This window comes from Nothoprocta perdicaria, unplaced genomic scaffold, assembly GCF_003342845.1.
Source record: "Nothoprocta perdicaria isolate Ctin4 unplaced genomic scaffold, notPer1 scaffold_269, whole genome shotgun sequence".
In the NCBI taxonomy this organism is placed as follows: domain Eukaryota; kingdom Metazoa; phylum Chordata; class Aves; order Tinamiformes; family Tinamidae; genus Nothoprocta; species Nothoprocta perdicaria.
This window is the reverse complement of record NW_020455498.1, coordinates 313,528-328,626: the sequence shown is the minus strand read 5'-3', so window position 1 is coordinate 328,626 and position 15,099 is coordinate 313,528. Positions and strand designations below refer to the sequence as shown.

At 41.0% G+C, this 15,099-nt stretch overlaps 1 protein-coding gene across 3 annotated transcripts in view; it reads left to right on the top strand.

The window, feature by feature from the left end:
- Positions 1-15,099, top strand: part of ELMO1 (engulfment and cell motility 1) — a 241,407-nt gene that overhangs the window by 67,642 nt on the left and 158,666 nt on the right. For 2 of the 3 annotated variants that reach the window (XM_026040820.1, XM_026040821.1), the window contains 2 exons: positions 494-616; positions 1,608-1,739. In XM_026040820.1, the coding sequence (XP_025896605.1) occupies positions 494-616; positions 1,608-1,739 (255 nt within the window). Of the gene's footprint in view, positions 1-493; positions 617-1,607; positions 1,740-9,751; positions 9,848-15,099 lie in introns of those variants that run through there. The other variant, XM_026040822.1, reaches the window with a different exon arrangement.

Sequence of the window (15,099 nt, the reverse complement as noted above, 5' to 3'; positions counted from 1 at the left end):
TTGTTCTCCTTGTTTAGAAGGAAAGTCTGGTAGATGTTGGACTGTGATGTTGACTCSTGCAGCAGCCTTGTTATAATCACTGCATCAGCTAGTTGTGTTGGCAGCTTGAATACTCCCTTACTCAGACAGCTACTTTTTAAATTATTTTCYTTATTTGCCCACTTTTTAATACAGCACTCTAATGCTTGCATTTTCGTAACTGCCTGCCCTGACACTGATGCTTCATCACTCCATGCGCTATCTAGTGGCTAGAAAGAGAAAGCTTCAACATGTTACTACGCCCTGTCCTGTAGAAAGTTTCTTAATGCAGCCCATAGGTCATCTGTATACCTACAACACTGTCATTAGTCTTGTTTTAATTTTTTTTTCTGGAGTCTGCATAAGCTGCTGTGTATCAATCAGATGCATACACACAGAAGTGGAAATGCCTGAACGCTCCTGATGGGAATTTCTGGTACGATGGTATTTACTTGAGTTGATCTTCCTTTTGCAGCATGTTATCAGGGCACAGAGGGACATCAATAACGAAATGGCCCATCAGCTTTACGTTCTGCAAGTACTTACGTTTAACCTTCTGGAAGACAGAATGATGACAAAAATGGATCCACAGGATCAGGTGAGCATGTGTTGTGATCTGGTCCAAGCAAGAAGAGGACAAACTACTTACAGCTATGCTTAAAGCTCTTCAGGGAGGAAAAGACACTATCAGGAGTACTAGCACACTTCTTCAGTACTAGCACACTTCTGAGGCTGGTCTATGTTTTCTGATTGTTAGAAGATGATGATGACCTGGCTATATTATCCCTTGTGCCTAAGTGCAACATCAAAATAGAGAGTTCTTTCTCCTTAGCATGTATTTCCATCAACTGAATTTGGTGTCATTCTGAGCTAAAACTCTGTAAGGAGCAGCCAAGCATTTATTAGCTTTGTATGCATTTCGGAACTAACAGAACTGTAGAATTCTTCCTAAAATTGCTTCTGTAGAGGCAAAGTGAATGTTTAAATGACTGTCTGACATAATAGAGTTGCAGTTAATTTGTATTAGAATCAAGCTCATTTTTGGTGCTGTCAACCTATATAGTAGTTGTTCATTTTATTGTTTACGATGTTCAAACAGTAGTTTTAATACTCTTTGTTGCACACAAATAGGCATGTAATTCTCTAAAAGCTTTAAGTATGGCCTCCTGCCCATTCTCATGACAGCAAAAACGTACAGTGATTGAGAGGAAGGAAGAGTGTTGAGCCATTTGATTTAAGCCAGTGCAGTGCTTCAACACTGACTTAATTTGAAATGTGTCATCCCTAGGCTTCTGTGCTTTGGTGCCTGTGATAGAAATGGTGTGCAGTTAGTGACGTTGTTAACTTGTCCAACTTCTGGAAGTYAGCCCTTGAGCATCTGCTTATGAACCCCACAAACATGAAGACTTTGGAAAATGGGAGCCTCAAGTCATTCTTACTGGCTGACTGTCTACCTTAGAAGTGAGGAATTTAGCTRGAAGTTGAGCAGCAGAGGAAATGCAACATTTGAGACAAACATTGTAGCCTTGTCTTGCTATTCAAAGTGAGAAGGATGTTATTTTAACCATTTAAAACTTATTTTAACTTAGGCTCAACGAGATATAATATTTGAACTCCGAAGAATTGCATTTGATGCAGAATCTGAACCTAACAACAGCAGTGGCAATATTGAGAAACGCAAGTCTATGTATACTAGAGACTACAAAAAGCTTGGATTTATTGTGAGTATTTGTGTGTGGTAGAACACTGTGAGTGAGCACCTCTGTTGTAACACATTTCCAATCAATCACTTCTGCTGTTGTCTGAGTTTCTGTAGCATGATCTGTTTTTTTCTTTGCTTTGTTTTGTTTCTTTTTTTTTTTTTAATCTTGTTAATTTAGGACCCTAAATGACTGCTCTAGCAGAAGTTAGGATGAGTTGAAAATACAGTTGTCTGAAGATAAAGCATGTAGTTTTGCATGATATAGATCAAGATCTAACTTTTAATAATTTCTTGGATGAAAAGGCATTATCTAATGGATCTATGACAGACCTCTAAAATCGACTCTGTTAGTAATGATGTGAGCTGATGAGCACAATAAATCAGAGACAGGGTTGTCCTTATGGTATTTGCTTGTAGTATCCTATATTTTGATTGCTTGAAGTCCTTTTTTTCTCTGGAGCTGGGAACACAGAGTCTCTTACCCCTTCCCCTAATGAAACCAGGAAGAGTTCTGACGTTGATTGAAATTGCATTGGAGTGCAGAATCTGGCAAAGCTGTTGGGTACATTTATAACAATGAATAATATCCTTTTTTCCCCCTTTCTGGAAACAAAGGGCACATATGCGTGTGCATACAAACAMATGCACACTATAATCAGTGTTCTGATTTATTGGTTGCTCTAAGTTAGTGCACAGTTCGCTTTCTCCTTAGGGATTTCTCCTTATTATATGCTTAATACCCAACGTGATTCATTGCTATGCTGTTGGTGGAGTAAATTTATTCTGAATGTAGTACAGAAGCCAAAGTTATAAACTGAGTGGTTTTACACACTGCATTAATGCAAGCTGAAACCCACTGTGTAGTTTGAGCACAGAGCTCAGCTGTGTGAGATAGGGCTCAGCATTACCCACTGCTGTGGCAGTTGTGGGAGGAGGATTTCTGGATGCTGATAGCTGCTTACATTCCTGATGAGTTAGGGAAAAATACTGCTGCATCAATACTGTTGAATCCATAAGGAGTCCTAGGTAAATAGRGGGAAGTGGAGGAGCTTGGCATTTCAGGATTTGTGGTAATTGTGGYACTGGAATTAGTGCTTTGAAGAAGCTTTTGAATCTTTTTCATAAAAACCTATGAATGCATATTCRCTTCCAGTGTGATAGAAAATAATGTTATCCCAACACTTAGGACTGCCAGCTCAGCAGAAGACAGTGGGTACCTGAGGCCAGGACTCAAGGGTAAAGTGCAGGCCATGACTTGGAAAGAAATGGGCTGGATAGAGAGCCTTTAGTTTGCGGCAGATGAGAACAGAGACAGGGTTTGACTTTGTCTCAAGAGGAGGAGGAGAAGCTGGTAGAAAAAGTAGGAATGTTGATAAAAAAAAAAAAAAAAAAAAAAAAAAAGATCAAGGCATGGGGCAAGAGGGAATGACAGAGTGTCCAAAGGCATGGCCATACCTAGGTGGAAGGATGGAAGAGACCAAGTTTAAAGCAAGTGTCCTCTAGATTTGGTGGATAGTCTTGGATATCTGCTGCTTACTCTATTTTTCTGAGAGTTTGAAAAGCCTCAGCTCCCACTGCAGTCACTGGCACAASTAACTACATAGCACCCCTGCAAGTCTGACCTTCCTTTCTTAAAGCTCAGGCTTTAAGGCTTGAAAATTTTGAATATGTAGCGGAGTACCCAGCATAGGCAGAGCCAGGGCTAGCACACACATCTCCCAAACTCCAGTCCTGGTTTTCAGCTACTTAACAAGGACTAGTGAACTATAGATGTGCAGCCTGGCACTTGCTCTTCTGATGCTTTTGTTCTTCCCATGAAATAAGCTTGGATCCTGCAGAGCTGAGCGCACTGTTTAGCTGGTGCTCTCCAGCCTTGCACTCAGGCTGCATTCTGGCTGCAGTCCCGTGGGCTGCCTTCACCACCTTTTCACTCCATCAGATAGTACAAACTCCATATATAGATAAATATATATATGTATGGAGTCCATATATAGTCCGTTTCACTTTGTACATGAAGTGTTTTCAAAAACCATAGGTAGAGGGATACATTGGCAGACTGATCTGTGCCCTTAGGGGAACAGGAGGAGATTCTCTTTCCATTTTTGGTCTTTGTGGCCTAAGAAGAAATTTACTTGAGGCTGCCTTCAGATGCTCTCATATTCTCACTGGCTGTGGTCATCAGGATGCAAATTTCTTGAAAGATTAAACATGCTTGCTAAAGGGCAGAGGGAAACCATGTCTAGCCACCAAGTTGCTTCTGGACTGCTTGTTCCTTCTGCTTAAGAAAACGCAAGGAGTCTGTTCATTACTTCTCTACCACATCAAACAGCTTTGCCACATTGCTGATCTAATGTCAATAAGGGATAAAGTCCAGATACAGTTTCAGAAGTTTATAGTATCATTTATAAAACTACATAGCTGGAAATGTACATTTGGTTACAAAACCTCAAGGCCTTTCCAGACAGTTAGGATGACCTGTGTGCAGTTTCTTATGGGCAAAGAGAGATTTGCAAATTAGACAACACTGAGGAGATTTATTAAAGTGCTGATGAGTTCTACAAAAGATGACCCAACCAGGAAGATCTAAGATGCACTCCACCCTATTGAATTGTTTTCTGAGTCAATTACAAATTAAATAGCCTGAATTCCTACCCCTCCCTGCCTTCAAAATCTCTCTGGCAGAGAAATCCCAAGCAATTCCACAGCTTCCAGTAACACAGTTAGTAGTGCTGGAGATATCGAACAAGCCAAGCCACATACATCAGTAAGGTAAAGTCTGTCCAAAAATTCCTGAGCTGTTGAAATGATTCTGTTCTGTACAGTTCATTGTTGGTGAAGCTCTGATTTTCTCCTTGCATTTGAGTAAATCTAACTCCCATAGCCAAGGCAGATATTACGTGCAACTCAAGAACATGAAAARCTTGTGTATTTTCTCATAATTCTTTAAATAAAACTAACTGACATTAAGAAGTTGTCATGCATGAGTTTGTTTAAAGTAGATCTGACCAAACTCAAGAAATTTGAATATGTTAAAGCATTAAGAACAACTGTTCTAGGACCAGATCCTCTGAGCTTGCCATATGCAGAGTTCCTGGGRGTTTTGATTGGTTAGTTGTTTTTTATAAATAAAATGTAGATGTGTAAGAGACAGCAAAAAGCCAAGGTGGAGAATGGTTTCTCAGTACTGCATGCCACACTGGAAATTACTAGTTGTAACAGAATAAAATGTGGTTTACTACAGAAGATACAAAGTTGGTAAGGAACTGTCTGATGAAAGGGTGACAGTTAAAAGGGAAATAGTTAGCACAGTGGAAAATTCTTCAAAAGGCAAACTTGGGCTTGACCTTCACAATATTAATCATGTTGACATAACAGAGTGCTGACAAAATCTTCAAATGAGGTAAATTTGGAAGGCATCATTGAAAGAGAATCAGAATACTCAGAAATTAGATGACCTTTTGGATTAGTGAAATAGAAAGATAATGTTATTCAGTGGCACGAAGTGCAGCAGTGTTCATTTAGGATGCCTGGTGAGAATTTCCGTTTCAGGCAAAGAGTTCTCCTATTGGAAAGGAAAAATAAGAGAGATGGTGCAAATCTGGAAAGATCCTTTACGAGCAGTAATGAAATCCTTGATGTCAGTCTCTGTGTCTGTTCTTGCTCCGTCCAGCATTGCTGACCTCGGCAGGAGGTCAGGGAGGTTGTAGCCTGCCGGGATTCAGGACAAGGGCAGGGATCAGGGCTTGTACTGGCGTTGCAGAAGAGTCTCACAAAGGAAAGTCTGGCGTGTTTAGCCCACCAGGCTGGAGACTCTGTAAGAAGCAGAAAYGCAAATGCTAGGAGGGACGAGCTGGTAAGGTAAAAGGCAGCCCTGGCAAAATAGGAAGCGAGAGGCATAAGTTGACTGAAATACATTTGAAATGGAAGCTAGAAGTTTCTAAACCTCAAAGCAGAGAAAATTCATTGCAGGTTTAAAGATGGCACTTGATCATTTATGAAAAGAGTTATGKGCTAAGTTTGACAGCAATGGATCTAGGAAACAAAACCTATGAGGACTGTAGAGAAGGAACAACCTACGAGGACTATAGAGAAGGAAGTTGCCTATAGAAGTCTGAAGGGAGATGTGAATAGAAAGATGGATAACAATTTAAATTGTTGTTAAAAAGCACTGTGTTGAAAGCAAAGTGTTAAAAAGCACTGGTGATGTATTAGACATTGCAAAACCTTTCTAATGTAAGAAGAAACAGTGGAATCAATATTTGGGAGGATGTGACTTGTGGTGAGYTTAAGGAATAAGCTGGGTAAATATCTTTCAAGAGTAACAACAGCACACTTGACCCTGCCTTGGGCAGTAGGTATGCATGAGCTGCTCACTTTCTTTCCAAACTTGTTTTGGTTTTCTCTTTCATGTCCCAAATCAGCAGCCTCTTTTATACTTTTTATCCCATTTTCCCTAAAGTAACCATATATCTTGTTTCCCWGTAAAATATTTGAATAATGTTCTGAAGGTTAAGAAACAGTTTTTCTTATGAATTCTTTTGCAGTGTTCTTCATTATCTCTTTAAATAATTCTTTGGCATTTGTGATATTTAGGGATGGCATTGCCCATTTAGAGATAAGGGGAAGCTTTCCCTTGTTTTTTTTTTAATTATTTTTTTTTCTCCTGGCAGAAGTTAAGATGCTCAGGACTTTTGCAGAACACTTTCTGCTTTCCTCAAAGTGTGGTTTCTGTTAGCCCTGTGTACTACTTTCTACCAAGTGGAGCTGTACATATTAAATGAGGGATCTGAAAAATGAGGAATGTAGTGGATGTTTTATACCTTATATAGTCACTCTTAAATCCGCTTGTAATCTCCAGGCATAGCTTTTTCACCAGGCCAAATCTGTAGGGCTCTTAAGCAAGAGAGTTGTCATGAGGTCTAGATAATCTGTGTTCATCCTCAGTTTCACCAATAAATGGGAAGTTTCTAGTTTGTGATATCACTCCTATGGTCACCAACCATCTATTCCTGTATATTTATAAAAGAGACTCCAGTGACACCTTTTTTATTAGTCAATATTATCCGTCACATGGAACCTGAGAGTCTGGATTGCTGTGGCCAAACAAACTTAAAATAAAATGAATAGCTGCCAGGATAACTTGCTGTGTGATTTGTTCTCCTTGGATAAGTTTTGCTGCTGCTTCTTCCCATGTCTGTTTTTTTTCCCCAGGTACCTATATTAAAACCCTTTCTCAGCCTGTCTTCCATGTAATTTTTAGATACTTCAGCAAATTAAAAAACAACCACAATATGCTTCTTTATTCTTCTCCAATATTCTCCAGAAGTCCATTTTCTGCACTGAAAGAAAAATATCTTATCCCATAAGATATTTATCAAGAAAATAACTTATCCCATAATTAATATTTCGTAATGGTTACCTGTAAGAGGGACAAACTCAGATGACTGCAATGTTTGATCTGTTTTTCTGACCTATCTGACCAGCATAGTTTTACTTTGTGTAACTTCTTCACACCTTGGCCAAAAAGCCTTTTGTCCTGCAACAAGCTCCCCACTAGCCACGCAGTTGTAGAGTGATGTTAGCTGGATTGCAGTAGCTTTTTTATAGACCCTTTTTTTGTTAACTGGCAGCAGTGACAGACTGCAGTGGTTCTGTTTGTCCCCAGTAAGGAACATGTGCAGGGTTGAGGCAGGGAATGGGGTGCTTTACTGCAGGGTTTTATAGATATTGGCAGGCAGCAGATGAGCTGCCTGAGTCAGGAACATCATTATGTTAGTTTTAAAGAATATTTAAACTATTGATTTAYTGCAACTCAATATTAATGAGAAATTATATGAGCACGGTTTTGAGGCATATCTTTGAGACTGTGTATGCTTCCATATTTAAAAAGCAATACTTAGATTTCTATTTCACAGAATGATGAAGATTGGAAGGCAGCTTTGTACATTGCCCAGTTCAATTCCCTGTACAAGCAAGGTTGCCTAGAGCATGTTGCACAGGATTGCATCCAGGGTTTCTATTTGATGAAAGTGCAGTACATGTATACCTTAAAGGTCATTATATAACCATCTAGCCTTTACTATTCCTTCTGGTAGGAAGAAGAAAAAAAAGTCTCAGTGCAAACATGTAGTTAAAGGGCAATGCACACTGACGGATAACTTACATGTTGTAGATTAGTTGCAGTCTGTTCAGCGGGAGTTGGAGGAAGGCATCTAAAGAGGAAAACCTGAGCAAGAMTGGTATAGGAGTGGGGTGCTGTGTCCTGCAGCAGTGTTAACAGGCCTGCAACTGTCTGGTTTGCTTTTGTCAACTGCGTCTCAAAAGCCCCTTCGTTCCTGTTAGGTGTCTGGGTTGATGCTAGACGTATGTCTGGCTAGGGGTGATCAGACCTTCCTTGGAGGGCAGGAAGGAAGGAGAGGAATGGACAGAGAAACAGAGCAGAATGAATTAGTCATTCTTGTGAAAGACCTGAAGATGAGCATTCATTTTCTTCCCTTTCAAAAGGAAAGCTTGAGTGTTTGAAGTTTTACAGCCTTATCAGCTGTAGTGCTGGGAAAGCCCAGAAGAAGAGACTGGAGATTTGTGGTTTGAGGAGTTAAATCTAGAACTGATGCAATATGCCAGGAAATTCAGCTGACAGCTTTTGGATTGGTCGTTTGTGACCGTTCTGTTCACAGCTCTGTTTCCTCCTCTCGGTGACATACTGCAATGAGAGGGGATGCTGCATTATTTATCCTTTAGGAAACTATACAAATATGTCATAGTAAAAGTAATGCTTTCTCGTCTTGAGATTCCTTCGCTGGTTTGGTCACATGAAGGGAACATTCTCAAAGCAGCTGCACTTTATCCAGTGTCCTCTTTAATTTGACAATAGAGCTTTCAGTTATTTATTCAGTGAGAACAGAGACTTGGACAACAGGTTGCCTGCTCTCCTGAAACGATTTGTATTTTTCCGTTGTCTTCCATCTTCTGTGCTCTCCCATTCTCTTTTGCTATCTATTGTTTCAAAACTTGATAGTAACTTATTGCAGGAACAGTAAGTTCTGGCACTCCTGACCCGCTATTGGCTTCATATTTATAAAAGAAAACATTGTTGCTCCAAAACTGGAAAAATTACATCTTTCCATCTCTCCAGTCTTAGGAGGACTTTCACATAACTCCTCCCAAGTCTTAGAGTAGCTAATCTCAAGTTTTTACACAGTCATGCCCTCCTAAACTTACACCCTGTCAACAACTACAGCAGAGTAATTTGTGGTGACTGTGGTCAGCAGAGGCATTGAACGAAGCTGGTGGAGGTAGGTTGTTTGGCACTGCTGGAGCTAGTGAAACGGATGGAAGGCATATATCTGAAGCCTGAGCAGTGCCAGGGGTCTAGTAACTTGCAAAATTCACCATTTTTTTTTCTTTGATTTTCTGTCAAGCTTTTTTTTCCCCTATTTTCTTCATGCTGACAGGAAATTTATTTGCCAGGAACTCTCACCCACCTTATTTACCCATGCTCCAATCATTCCCCTTGCAAACCCACAAGCAATTTCCACAGTTTTTGCTAAGGAATTTGTTGATGCCAGGTCTGCTGCTGTCAGTGCTCCCCAGCCAGCAGTACCATAACTGCCCCCGTGCTCAGCACTCGTGTGCTGGGAGTTTGTGCAGCTGGACTTGGAACACGTTATAAAGGGAGGCCATCCGATACCACACTTAGCACCTCTGTTCATCCACGATAAATATACTGAAGCCAGCGGATTTTCTCTCAAAAGGCAGTGGGTTAACACCTCAGGGTCCTGCAGAGAGCCTGATGCTGGGAGCCTCTAGGGAATTTCTTATATAAAGAGCAAAACAACCGTTGCTTTACCCCGGAAAAGGAGTAGAGGTRGTTGGGTAGGTACAGGTGAAAAGCTCTTTACCTTTTAAAACTGTAGCAAATGGGAGGCAGCGTTTTTCTGGAGTGCTGTTTCCTACTCAGTGTGCTTAGGAAGGACGCCAAAGGCTGGAAGTTTGCAGCCAGTCTGGAAGGAAGCAGTGAATTCCTGAACGTGTTGCCTATTATTAAACAGAAACTGAGAATTAGGAAGAAGTCCACCTCCGCCTGCTGTAGTTCGGAGCTGTCTTCGGGCTTTCATTCCTTTGTGGGTGAGCAGAGCCGCTTATCCTGTTCCTGGCTTCTAATKACAGACCTTAATTTTTGCATAGGTGGGGGCTGGGGTGTCATTAGTTTATTCCTTTGAAAAACAGGAATTACAAGGTTGTCTTAAGACAGCTGCAAGGATTTTATTTGGTCTCTTGCTGATCATTCTCATCGGGGTTGGGAAGGTAATGAGAAAAATGGCTCAGCTTTGGATTTTATTGGAAGCAGACCTACAAGCAGCTGTGTGAGGCAGAAATGGTAGCCCTAAAAATAGGGGAAAAAATTTTGACCCTTTCACTGATTCAGATAAATCTGAATCTGTATCAAGTTGTAATGAAATTTCCTTTAATATTGGATAAGGGAATTAAAGCAGGAATGCMTATAGAATTTATTCTTTTTTTACCTTCTGTCCATTTTACCTTTGGACCACTAGAGGTTGCTCTTCTCCGTTGCTTGCCGGCTCTTCACCGTTTTCCTGATGCTTTTTCTYGCTAAACTTGGTTCAGGCAGAGTTGCGGTTTTGTGACCAACTTTACCTTGCTTTCTGCAGGAGCTGCAAAAGGCTGGCGTGAGATGAAGCTTTCACCAGGCTTTTCTCGCAGAGCACGAGTGGGCTGGCGTTAGTCAGCAGAACACTTGTGTAAAAAGTGGTTCAATATGAGCGGTACAGGGTTCCATGAAATGTTCAATTCCTTAAGAAGTTTAACTGAAAGAAAAGCTTGATATTTTGTCCAAGCTCTTAAAACAGTTGTGTCAGAAACAAAAGCAAAGACTGACAATGGGAAGTGTCAGACTGCGGGTGGCACAAGCAGTTTCACTTGTTATAAAACACCTTTCTCAAATTTCCCTTTTCTTTTGATATCTGTTTCTCCTACTACTGTCATACTATCTGTTTGATGCTGTGGAATGATTAAGGGCCTTTTTTGTGAAACATTTCTTACTTGATATTCACCTTCCATAATACGTCTTTTCCTTCTGCTCTTCAGTAGACTGACAATTTTCCATGGAGCTCATTTTAAAAGGAAGCTGAAGGCTAATTTGGAATACAGTACAGTAGAGGGCACTAGCTTCACAGCATGTGAAGGTTGCTCAGAAAAGCTGTTGACTTGCAGGGTTGCAGGATCTTTTCAATCTTAAAAAAAATACCCCAGCATTAAGCAACAGAAAAATAAATAAAAAAGAGCACATAGAGAATGCTTTCTAACAAATTCAATAACTATCTTCCCCGCATGAGATATCATGTAGCCCAAACAACACATATTTGCTGGCATTCAACCTAGAAATGATAAAAAAGATGGTTCCTACTTTTTCTAAGATTTGAAGTACTAGTTTGTCCTAGTAGTAAGGCAAAACTTGTATCAGTTTTGCCTAGATTCTGTCTAGAGGATGCTTTCTKACCATCTGGATTTTTTTTTTCCAACAACTTCTGCAAATCTATTTACGATGAGGTTATAAATGTAGTTGAGTATCTAATCAGAAAGATCTAAGCTTGCTCTGCACAACGTGGCAGGTTTTTCAGTGTGAGCAAGAGGAACAATACATCACTCTGAGTTTCCAAGCCTGAATGGGAGAAATACGGAAATCCTTGAGGTTCTCTGAAAACTTACATTCATAGCTCCTTGGTGTCCTGTGCTGTCAGGTGTTAGTGTGCCGTCTACACTTTTCATGGCCTCTGCTCTTTCTGTTTTGCAGTGTAGCATCATACCAAGCTTGTGGAGAAATGAGGCAATTTGAAATGGAACTGCTGCACTTTGTGTGTGTGTGGAATGAAGCACTGTGCGTGAAGATTTGCAGTTAAGTCAGCAGAATTCATATTGAAACTTCAGTCTCAGCACTGACATTAAATTTGCTCTATCCTTCAAGCTTAGCATGCAGCTGTGGAAGATTATCTTCTCTGGTGCAACTTGGACTGTTGCCCATAGGGTTAGTGGCTGGTCTGCAAACCTGCCCCGCTGAGCCCGGAGTGGTTTCCAGAAGTGCCATAAGGAAGTGTGGTAGATGCTTGGTGAGCAGGAGATGGCTTCATCACCTGCCTTGCTCTGTGCATGCGTGGGGCACAGCTGGGGAACATGGGGCAGGGTGACCTCCAAGGGACAGCAACCTTGCTCTTGCAGCTGAGGCACGGAGGACGCCAGGTGACCTCAGAGGTTTTCCCCAAAGTGTGGTTGAAATATTGAATGAAAATCTGGAGAATAACAAAAGCAAACTAGCAAAAAAGTTGTGTGAAGAAAGCCATGAGTTCATCAATAAATGCAAGCAAACACCGTGTTTCACTGTTTCACAACACAGTGTTTCACAACAAACATCTCTCTGYTGTCCCTAAGTGCTATGAGAAGGATGCGGGAAGATTATCACTGCTTGGAGGCCCAAGGTTTCAAATATCTGAGAGAAAACCTGAGAAACATTATTATCAGAAATAAGTCAGTTTGTGAGCAGGGAAGTCTGATCTGATGAACCACACCGTGGATGGTACCTGTGTCTATAGAGGAGCTACCAAGTTGGGGCTGTTGGATTGAGGCACCAGTGCTCAGAATGAGGCATCAGGGTCAGCTGTGCTGTAACTGAGACCAAGAACTGGGGCCAGCAGACCCTTATGTTAAAGCCTTTTTTYCTCGTTTATTGTGCAGCTGCAGGCAATTTCCCAGCATTGTTTGTCACAAGCTGTGGGAATCTAACAATGTACATTGTGTTGAAATTAGTAAGCCAGTCTTTTGCTATGTACGACTGAATTTTTCTAATGATTATTATGATTATTAGTGGGAGGATTCATCCTTTAAACCAGCTTCTTAATGACAGATTAAGATCTATTCTTTTGCAGATAGAGTAAAACTTTTTTTTTTTTTCATTTTATACCTTTATAAATTCAGTCCCTTAACTGTGAATTTGTATGATAAAAAATGTAAACTTCTCTGGATTAAAAAATGAGTGCCCCCTCCAAAGACATTTGTTAACAAGTATAAATGTGCTATTGCAAAATTAGGGACCGCAGAACATTGTGTTTCTTCTCTGTGTCCCYTTTGGCTTTTCTTTTTTTTTACTGCCTCTGATTTCAGGATGTTGTTTTCTTCTTTGCCCCTCACTCCATGTGTACATCACAGTTCTCTCCTGGGGGCAGGCGAGCAACGTGCACTCGCCTGTGTAGATGGTCTCAAGTAGCTCATCTGTCTGTGGAACAGAAAGCTGCTTTTACTGCTAATTCCTTCCTAAGCTTTTCTGCTAGGAGACAAATCTTGGGCATTTTTCTCTAGGTACGGTGGACTGCACATCTTGCAAAATCTGCCCACAGAAGAATTAAGGCAGAATTAGGAAGAATCGGTACCCTAAAAGCCAGCCACATAGAATGACATCTCTCTGCTGGCTCTGCCTGTTTCACAAGTGTTGATTTTAATGGCTGATTCCACACCAAACCCCCGCTGGGTAACAAAGTAATGTTTGTGTTGTGGCATACTGTAAATTCAATTTATGTTAAAGTACCATAAATACTCATTTTTCTTATTCAAGCCTATGCAGCTTTCTAGTGTGTGCAGACATGTGTGCAGACAGAAGTGTTTGTTACTTGAATATATACCTATCAGTCCGTTCCCTCCGCCTTTCATTCCTCCTGCCTTACTGCCTCTTGGAAAATTTAAAAGGACTATAAAAAACATGGCTGAAAATGTTCAGATTTTCGTCAGTTGTGAAGAATTGCAGTCTAGGTAAAAGATTCTCTTTGAGGGTGGGATTTCATGAACTCAGGCCTGTAAGAAAGAATATGGGGAGAAGAGASACTCATTTATATGGCTGTACTATATATTTTTTTCCTAATGAAAACCCCCTTCCTATCTAAATTTTGAATCTTTTGGTTGTTCCTTTTAGCTTGCTTGTTATGGGGCCCTTATAGAAATCCATGATGGTATGCATTAAAAAAAAAAAAGTATCTTTTTTAAAAGTATTTTATTTATCTTGCTACATTTTGGTCAAACTCCAGTCCTCTTTCTGCTGTCTAGAGGAAGCTGGAGGCATAGCAGAAAAATGTCCAAGACATGCCAAAGRTGTGTGCGTTTTGTAGGGCACAGCTGTAGTCACAAGTGCTTCATGTTCCTGTAGAGGGAGGCAAAGAAAAATGAGTCACATGAATTATCCCCTAAATGAATCCTGGAACTTACTAACCACCTCACTGCTGAGGACACATGAAGGATGYTAGAGGATCAGCTAGGGCTGTTGCTGACTTGGAACAGAAGTAGGGGCTTCTCAAARGTCCTAAGAGTGAGTTGGCCCTTTTTTCCACACCTTTCTCTTTGGTGACTGCAAAATTTGGTATTTTGTACCCAATCAGGGGAAAGATTTGATGGTAGAGATACTTTAAACTAGTCCCTTATATCTCTTATAAGGGATAACTTATATCTCATATCCAAGATGTATATCTCTCTTATCTCATATCCAAGATTTGACTTGGAGATGTAAGCCCAAAGGCAGGTAAAACCCCATAYGTGTGGGCAGTTCTTTCCTGTAGGTTAGTTTTTGCCTTGCCTCCCATAGTTCACTTAGTGTGGTCACAGAGGACAGAACAAGTGGCAGCGTGTGAAGCACATGGTTTGAGCCGGCTATTTTACCCACAGGGCTCAGACTCTGCAGGCCTGGCCATGCAGGGTGGCATTTCAGCCAGGTTGTCCAGCACTGAATTGTGACGGCTGCTCTATCTGTCTCCCAGGCAGTCAATAAATTCACCTAGCTCACTCATTCTGAGGTGCAGTTTTCTCTGAGCTTTTATCTGAATTAAACACTGCCTGACCCTTTCCTCCAGCACATGACAGGAGTTTTAGCTGGCTTGCTTGAAAAAGGAAAACACAAAGCTCTTCTGCAGAAATCTCTACAAGGAGGGTAAGAATTTTCCCAGTCTACCTCTGAAATACCTGGCACTGGCTTGAGCTCCTTTGCCAAGCCCRTTGTTCTCAAAGTAGCGCAGAGCACCAGGATGCAGAGATGTCCCCGGCCACCGCAGTCATCCTCAATCCAGCTCTAAAGAAGGCTTAATTCACTGCACCAGGAGAGGGCCCAGCATTTTGCTCTGTGGCTGCTCACTGCCTACGTCGAGGAGTGTCCTCTTCTTTGCTGAAGCTGACAGTTGCACATTAGGAGGAAGGCTCCCATTCAGAGTTTCAATGAAATCCTCTGTGTATTSATGTAGGGAAAGCAACTACAGCAATTAAATGCTCTGCTTCCCATGTGGATTCCCTGTAGATACACATCCTCAGGAAAATTCTGCTGATTATTTTTA